Here is an 8,996-nt window from a genome sequence, read left to right as displayed (position 1 = left end):
GAGGTAGAAGGAGGTGGAGATCCATAGAAATTGCGAGTTGAAGAGTGTTTCTGCTAAAAACAAATTATTTTTGTCACCGCTCGGTGGCTTTACCCGCCCGTCATACCCGCCTCCAGCTCCCTGGCCGCCTACGCCTCCTCTGCGGGTGGTGGGAGTGCGCGGCGAGAGCGGCGGGCGGAGGCGGAGAGGCGGACCCCTCCTCCCTGAGGGCTCGCCTCCCCATGGAGCTCGCTACGCCTGCCACCTCCCCCGGCGGCAGAGCTCCATGAGCGTGGGCGCCCATCCGTCCCTGCCCCGGCAGGCGAGCGCAGGCGGGCTGGCGCGTGGCAGTGACGGCGGCGGGGCCTACGCCTGTCAGCTGGGGCGCGGGGCAGCGAGACCGGCCGGTGGCGGCGGAGGAGCCACCGTGTCCATGGCGGCAGCGAGAAGAGGAGCAGCTCGGGCCGGCCGCACTTCTCCCTCCCTCCCCGCTCGCCGACGTGATCCTGCCCAGTCGCCGCTCGCCGTCCACAGTAAACCGACCTGCGCGAGATCGGTGTTGCCGCGCGGAAGCTTGCCCACCACGCCTTCGTCATCGGCGGCGGGCTCGGCTTCGGCACCTCCTTCCTCAAGTGGCTCGCCTTCGTCGCCGCAGTGTGAGTGCCTCCACGCCAGACGCAATTTCTCTCCTGGGTTCATTTTTCGCGAATGAGAAAGGGGATCCCTGATCCCCCACCTTTTTTCCGGGTCCCACAGTCTGATGCTTTGCGAATCGAGAATCAAGGGATGGGGTATGGTATTTCGAAAAAAGGGATGGGGTATGGAGTTGGGTTCGTATCATACAGGATCGCTCCTTCTTCATTTGTGGAGGATCGAGAGCAATTTGGTACCATTTGTGGATAATAATATTGTGTAATCGTAGTATACTGTCCTGTCTGGTACCCTGCATATGCAGATGGGCGTGGTTCATGGATTACCTGAATTTGAAATAAAAATGTTAGGCGATTGTGTGTTACTACTTACAAGTTACAACTCAATTATGGGAGCTGTATCCTGACTCTTCACAGCTGGTCAATGTACTTTTCAAGTCTGAAAGTAAGCAGAAGGTTATGAAAAGAGTGTTCAAACTTCAAACTGGTTTGGTGACAGACCTATAAGCTGGCTAGGGACATCGATTTACTTTAGTTCTGCAACAAACTGGTTTGAACAACCCTGTTATGATCATATAGCTCCTCGTGGAATTCCCGGACGGTGTTAAGCTGTTGTTATGACTTACGGCCTGCTACCTGATTAGCAATTGGAGTTTGTATGCAGTGTTCACTTTACTGAATCCTGGAACTGCACATAGCAATTGTTAGCCTGATTGACAGAGTGATAGACCACAGAAAATCTATGTTGCCAGTAATTTCCGCAACCTTTTCTATGGTTTATCCCTGAATCCAAGTAAACAGAATTGGATTCCTTCTTGAAATACCTTCTCCAACTCCAACACCTGGATTTATTAGTGTATCTTAAACTTTAATGAATATTTTGATGTGCATCAGTGTTGAATGATGTAGAGCTCTCTACACCACCCCCTCTCTCTCTTTTCCTCCCCTAACCTCTCTCCCAATCCAATGTCTCCACCTCCACCACCCCGCCTCCTCCTCCTAAGCTTCCTCGCTCTCCTCGCCCTCTTCCCACCGTTCCTCCTCGCGTCCTCCTCCTTCCCGCTCCCCACCATCGCCATCGCCGCCGTCAGAGCCAACGCCACCGCCTCCCCGCACCACCTCGCGTGCGCTCTGGTCCCCTGCGGTAACGGGACGGACTACCAGATCTCCTGCGCCAGCGTCACCGATAGCTCTGCCCAGCCCCGCAACTACTCCTACGGCGGCGCTGGCGGCGAAAGCACGCCGTTCTCCGCCGTCGTCGCCGGCGATGGGTACCTCTGCTCTGCAGGTCCGACTGTGTCGCGGTCGCGGCCGATGTCCATGCGGTGGTGGGACCTGAAAGACAGCGAGGCGCCGTCGAAGAGGGTGTACCGGGGCGAGGCGCTGTCCGCGGTGTCCGGCGGCGGGGAGTACGTGTGCGGGATCGTCGAGCAGAGGATGCAGTGCTGGAGATGGCCGCTGGGTACGGTGCCGGAGGACGTGCGGTTCTCGGCCGTGGCGGTGGGCAGCGAGTTCGTCTGCGGGTTGGTGGCGGGGACCGGCGAGGTGAGGTGCTACGGCGGCGGCGACGCGGTGAGCCGGAAGCCGAACGGGAGCCACGCCATGATTGCCGCAGGGGAGCGGCACGCGTGCGCGGTGAAGGCGGAGAAGGGTGAGGTGGTCTGCTGGGGTGAGGCGGCGGCGGTGGCTGCTGCATCGCCGTCGCCGAGGATAGCGGCGGGGCACGCGCTGTCCTCGCTGGCGGTGGGCGACGCGGTCACGTGCGTGCTGTGGGGGAACTGGACGGTCGCGTGCTGGCCGCCGGAGGAGGCGGCGCCGCCGCGGTCGGTGGCGCAGAAGCAGTTCGTCGCGCTGGAGGCCAGGGGGAAGGTGGTGTGCGGGGTGCTCATGTCCGACTACTCGTTCATGTGCTGGGGCCCCGGCGTCGCGGGTGGGTTGCGCAAGGTGTTCGACCGCGTCCTGCCGGGCCCGTGCGCGCCGTGGGAGTCGTGCCAGTGCGGCGTCTGGTCGGGCTCCGGGCCTCTCTGCGGCGGCGCAGGCGGCGCCGCCGTCTGCTACCCCTGCGGCTACTCTCCGCCCATCATGGCGCTGGCGCCTACCTCCAACTCGTCGGCGTCGGGCTCTCACTGGAGGGGGAAGCGGCGGCCGAGCGATTTGGCGATCGCATTAGTCAGCGCTGGAATCGGCTCGGGGGTGCTGGCCGCCATTGCCGCGGTGGTGGCGGTTTATTGCCTTCGCCGGCGGCGGAGCGGCGGCTCGCAGGACACCGGACTCATCCATGCGGAGCCGAACGGCCCGGCGGCGCCGCGCGTGGAGCGCCGGCTCAGCGCGCTGCTCTCCAAGGGCCCGAACACGACGGTGGAGCAGTTCCCCCTGGCGGCGCTCCGGGCCGCAACGGGCGGCTTCTCGCCGTCCCACCGCATCGGCTCCGGCGGCAAAGGACTCTTTTTATTTGAATATGCTCATTCCATTCACAGCATCATCTCAAGATGAGTTAGTCAAGGCTCTTCTGGTAACAGAGGTAGGCAACTTATACCATGCAGTTTACACACTCTTTAAATTTGTTTGATTTGAGAATGATAAATTGATGTAGAAATAACATTGCTGCTTGTCCTCTTTAAGTTTCCACGATTTAATCAGAACAATATGATCACAGCTGCCAGTGGAGGCGATGACATACGGTGAGTTCATGTGCTGCTTGCCGCTCTTATCATAGCTGTGGATGCTTGCTTGGTACTACCTGTTTCTTGAAAGGTCTTCTGAACTCTTGAATGCAATGAAAAAAAATGTTCATATGATCCTTTCTGCCTCGGACTGTGCACATTAGATGCCGTTTGGCCTTATTCACGATGGACTTGGACTACATAATTTGTGTTGTTCTTTTTCTTAGTGCTGTTGACCCTTACCTAGTGGTCCTTCTGACTGCATTGTAGTATTGTACTTCTCTGTTGTGTCTCACTATCAGTGTTGCCAGTTCAGTGATTGACCAGAGGCTGAGAATTTGAATTGTCAAATAGGTAATTATATTCACCTGATTATTTGTAAATTATTGAAATGACCATTTTGAATTCATGCTCTAATTTTAGTTTTTATAAATTTAGGCCATGAAGTCTTGCTCAGCAATTCTCAGCAATTCTTTCTATTTCACAAGTTTTTTTACCAACATAAAAACACCAAATTAGAGCTGAAACATACTTGACTCCGCACCCCTAAACAGCTGTGGGTGTTTTTCTTCTTCTTTTTCTGTCTTTACCAATCGGCAGCCAATGATGCTTTGCACTAAGCATGCACTGTCCATCTGTCTGAGCTGAATATGATGAATGCAGGTACTTGTCTTTTTGAAGGGATTTTCTGGTATCTTGCAGTCGTACGGTGTATGTATCACCTATTTTTCTGAAATCTCCTGAATGTATTTTTCTCCCAAGGCACTAACGATTTGTATAAACTGCAACATATGATGGTTGTTCTGTGCAAACCAAGGTGAACTGTTCCAGAATGCATTAGCATCTTTTCTTCTTCATCCTTTCCTAAACAGGTTCAACTTGTTAGATATTAGAATATGTGAAAGCATGTAGATTCCAAGTTGGTTTAGGTTCGTTACGTGCTTAGGATGTCCAATTTGGCTTCTTTTCTTAGTGATTCAAATGTGCATATTAGACAAATTGGCCATTTTTATGTATATGCATATTTCTAAACATCTGCCTGTTACAGTTTTCTTTTTTGTTGCAGAACTCAATCTGGTGCTTATTTTCTGTTTTGGTTCATCTCCTAGGATACAACAGTGGCACACAAATGGCCTTTGAGTCCAACATTTGTGCATGAACGTGCAACCCACTCAAAAAGGTATAGGCAGTCAAAAGGGAAAGAGGGTAAACATATATTATGGAGCTAACTGTGATTTTCTGGAGCTTTTCTTTCTTTTTTGCTTTTCTAATTTGAGCATTGTATTCTAGCAGCATCAAGTTCAAGACCAATGGAAAACTGCAAGATAGAAGAATCACAAGATGATGTCGTGGCATGACGTCAAGCTCCAATGGTTAGAGCTAGCACATCATGTTTTCCTTTATATATTAGGTTTTTTTTATCAAATTTGCTTCTTGCCAACTTGTACTGTCGATTGGACAATGTGACACATGGAGAACCAATGAATTATTGTTAGACATAAGTAAGTCATTTGTTCATTTAACTTGACAACTGTTCAATCATATTTGAATAGCCCTTGAAGGAGCTAGCAGCTGAGTAATTGAAGGAGGAATCATGATTCATGATACATTAAGAAGCACATTTTGACTATTTCCTCCCTTCCCTTCTGAGTAAGACTTATGAATGCACCTTTTGTTTACAGGTCTTGAAAACTCCTGTCTTTCTTGATATGCTAGGACACATCTTTAATGGTTCTGGGAAACCTATCAATAATGGTCCTCCAATATTGTCTGAGGCTTACTCTTGGATATTTCTGGTGAGCTATTTTTCATTGTGAACAAATACAAGAGCTGTGTTTGTGATTGCATACTTTAGCGGACACAGATTGGTTGATGGCTAGCCATTCATTAGAAGGATTTGAGAGTCACTGAATCATCCATTTTTGGAAACTGTTTACTATGTGATAAGCTTGTGATGTCTGATGATACTTGAGGAAGTTCTATCAACCCCAGTGAGAGAACCTATTCAGAAGAGATGATTCAAACATGAATATCCACCATTGATGTGATGAACTCAATTGCACAAGAACAAAAAATTCCTCTGTTCTCTGCTGCTGGGCTTCCACACAATGAGATTGCTGCTCAGATATGTCGTCAAGCTGGTCTTGTCAAAAGGCTGGAGAATTCTGGCAAGCACAAGGAGATAGTGATCCTAATTAGTTTTATTTTTTGGAAAATGTGTCACTTCTGCAAATGTTGTAAGTTATTGTTCGATTGCTTTTGAAATATTGATTGACCTTTTAACCTTGAAAGAAATGGCTGACCTCTATTTGGCTATTGACTGTTACGTACATATGCCTCAAATCACTACTAGAAAAAGAACTTTCAGCACCGGTTAGAAACAAGCTTAGGTACCGGTTCTTTAACCGGTGCCCCCAAAGTGAGACCAATGAGGTCTGGTTTTGACACCGGGTAAATCACCCGGTACCAAAGGCAACTACCCCCGTAACGCAGCTACGCCCATTCCCTCTCATCATCTCCCGTTCTGTTGCTTGCACACTCTCCCATTCTCCTCCCATCCTCCACTAGCATCCCATCCTCTACTTGCAGTAGAGATTCGTTCAAATGAATCAACAACAAAATATTGAATTGATCCAAAAAAATACTCATAGATCCGACAATTCATTCAAAAAATCGTTCACAAGATAGATACAGTCCATTAATCCCATAAAATAGATACAATCTATAATCCCACATGCATCTCTATTTAAAAAAATAAGAAAAAAAAAGAAAAAAAATAACCAACTCCGCAGTGCAGACCCGTGCAGCGGCGGCGGCGGCCGGCTCCCGCAGCCATGGCGGCCCGCGCTCCCACGGCGGCGATAGCGGCCGGCTCCCGCGGCGGTGGCGGCCTGCGCGCCCCTCCGCGGCGGCGGCGGCGGCCGGCTCCCGCGGCGGCGGCACCCCGCTCGGCCCTCTCCGCGGCGGCAGCGGCCGGCTCCCGTGGCGGCCGGCGCCCGCGCGCCCTCCCGCGGCGGCGGCGGCCGGCTCCCACGGTGGCGGCGCCCCGCGCGCCCCTCTCCGCGGCTCCTGCAGTGGTGGCCGGGACTTTGCCTCCGCGGCTCCCGCAGCGGCGCCCCGTGCACCTCTCTCTCCGCAGAGGTAGAGAATGAGAGATGAGAGAGACGAGAGAATGAGGGATGTACGTGAGAGATGAATGGCCGGACTTAAAATATCGCGGAGGCAAAGTGGGCGGCTGTTTTGGTGCCGGGCGATTCTATCAACCGGTGCCAAAAGACTTGTTTTCAATTGCCACCAACTGGTCCCTGTGTCCAAGACATGCACTGGCACCGGGTTATGGCATGACCCGGTGCCAATGTCTACACCAATAGCACCGGGTCGTGCCTCCACCCGGTGCCATTGATGCATCGACCATTTGGTACCGGCTCATGGCTTTACCCGGTGTCTTTGTCAGTGCATTGGCACCGGTTTGTGCTGTGGTGTGCCTTGCCAGCGCTCGGCGCAGGCCAATAGTACCGCCTAGTGTTGCAGCCGGTGCTGATGCCTTACATTAGTACCGGTTCAAATAACAAGTGGTACTTTTGGCCTGGATCTTTGGCCTGTTTTCTAGTAGTGAATCAATCTTAGATTCCTTATTTTCAACATCCTATTCTTTTGATATCTTTCTTGGTTTCACTACTTTGGTTCCTTGTCTATAAATGTGTATGAGGTTTACCTTTCCATCAATCAATCTATTATCTTGTGGCCATACATGGTTTCATTTATTAACTCAAACCAATATTGAATACATATGATTCTTTTATAATTTACATTGCTTCTAAGCTGGATAATTGCTTTCTTTGTACGTTGAACTCATGATCTTGTTGTGCCGTGCGTGCAGACAGTCTTGCTAAAGATAGATAGTTTTTAGCTAGCCTATTTAGTCTGCAGGTCTTCAGTTTTGGAATAGACAAAGTTTAATGATAAGTTCACGCGAAAGGGTGCCTAGCCGGATTGGTTAGGTGGCCTCAGTAGCACTCTTCAGGTCCTGGGTTCGACTCCCGGTGGGAATGAATTTCAGGCTGAGGTTAAAAAAATCCTCTCGCTTGCCTACGTGCTAAAGCACATGGAAATAGGTCCCGGCTCACCCCGGCCCGCTCTCACACGGGTTACGGTATGGGTTATGGCGCCCCTGTGTAAGGGTGGGGTAAGGGTTCGGGGGTTTTCTCCACCTGCGTGAGAGGTCTTCTTACATTAATGCAAGGGTTCTTTTTTTTAATGATAAGTTCACTCTACTTATCTCCTCATGTGGCTCATGCTTTAGGCACTTTAACTCCATTTTCTTATTAAACAGGCTGCAGATGGATGATTGGCATACGCATACAGATATTGTGTTGCATGATGGCATCAAATTTGTGGTTGTGGCTCGAGCTGAGGAGCTAAACAAGTTCTATGATATACCACGCTCAAAGTTCTAAACAAGTTCTATGATGTACCACGTTCAAAGTTCTGGTCAAGTTCTATGATGTACCACGCTCAAAGTTCTGAAGATTAAAATTCTGCAGTAAATATATGTATGAGTACATGACCAGTAGCTCGAGTCTTTTTAGGATGTAAAAACTAAAGAATGTTTGTAGGAGTCCATTTACAGAGTGATTGCTACAGTATCGACAAACAAGATTAATTTTTTTAGTAGTCGTTTCTTGTAATGAAATCATTCTTTAAATACATTTTTCTATGATATGACACTTGTCTTTGGCAGGTGCATCTCCACTATCTTTATAATTATCTTTTTAATTACCAACACATGCTTCATACTACTTTATACATACCATTTACCTATTTTTATAATTATATATACTTTTTTCATATTTCGAATATTCTGTCTATTTTCACTGCAACTTGAGACCTCGTTGCTTGTTTTCTTCATATATAGTTTCTAAAAATGTTAGTTGCAACTAAAGTTTAGTGTGGATATTTTTTTTCGCAATGTTATTCTTTAAACACGTGCGTGCCGCATGTGCAACCTACTAGTTGAAGTAAAAAGAATCAATTTTTATAAATTACACGGTACAACTCGTACACTCACAACGTACACATACTCACCCCTCTGAACGCATGAGCCAAACCTTATCCTATGAGCATCTTCGAAGATTGAGCCGGCATATTCTCGAGATTGACGAAGTCGCCACAGACGCCTCGCTGTCAACGGGAACGTTGCTTACCACTGAGCACAACGTCATTAAATTCTAGAATATTCGCTCCTATAAGAAGTCGAAACTAGAACCTAAGATGCTACCGAAGCTCTGTAACTAATAGACTATGTGCTCTTCAAAAAAAAAACTTAAACCCTAGATTCATGCATTTTCACCCTAGGATAGGGTAATATTATCTTGTGCTTGAGCGACAATAAGGTTTAATAAAAGCAAAAAATACAATTACAAATGACACGGAAATCTCTAAAAACCAAATGACACATAAATGAAATATGTTGACTCACTGTATTAGAAAATATAAATCATTTTAGTTTTATCTGAAATCAAACTTCATTAATTTGTTAAACATAAGCCGACATTATTTACAATATCATATTAGTTTTTCTTTGCCACCCGCCGGTTGGTTCCCGACCTCGCTGGCGCCGCTCTACCCGGCATCTCCCTCTTTTGGACATGCAAATTATTGAAGCAAATAACCCATCAGGGTAGCGGTGCAGCCTTGACCAGCC

At 48.8% G+C, this 8,996-nt stretch overlaps 1 protein-coding gene across 50 annotated transcripts; it reads left to right on the top strand.

Annotated features, from left to right (window-relative positions):
• The first annotated feature begins 1,578 nt into the window (after nt 1-1,578).
• Nucleotides 1,579-7,963, top strand: LOC120639810 (serine/threonine-protein kinase-like protein CCR4). Of its 50 annotated transcripts, none has more exons than XM_039915747.1 (7): nt 1,579-3,150; nt 3,286-3,310; nt 3,956-4,003; nt 4,412-4,472; nt 4,586-4,665; nt 4,975-5,088; nt 5,266-5,622. In XM_039915747.1, the coding sequence occupies exon 1, from the start codon at nt 1,596-1,598 to the stop codon at nt 3,120-3,122; it is 1,527 nt and encodes a 508-aa protein (XP_039771681.1). In that variant the 5' UTR covers nt 1,579-1,595; the 3' UTR covers nt 3,123-3,150; nt 3,286-3,310; nt 3,956-4,003; nt 4,412-4,472; nt 4,586-4,665; nt 4,975-5,088; nt 5,266-5,622. The 50 variants fall into 50 exon arrangements, with proteins under 50 accessions (XP_039771681.1, XP_039771675.1, XP_039771664.1 ...); XM_039915741.1 differs by having other exon boundaries at nt 4,402-4,472; XM_039915730.1 differs by having other exon boundaries at nt 4,359-4,472.
• Nucleotides 7,964-8,996: the final 1,033 nt, after the last annotated feature.

The sequence above is a fragment of the Panicum virgatum genome, chromosome 7K (assembly GCF_016808335.1).
Source record: "Panicum virgatum strain AP13 chromosome 7K, P.virgatum_v5, whole genome shotgun sequence".
Classification (NCBI taxonomy): Eukaryota; Viridiplantae; Streptophyta; class Magnoliopsida; order Poales; family Poaceae; genus Panicum; species Panicum virgatum.
The sequence above is the reverse complement of the archived record's forward strand: the minus strand, read 5'-3'. Positions and strand labels throughout refer to the sequence as shown.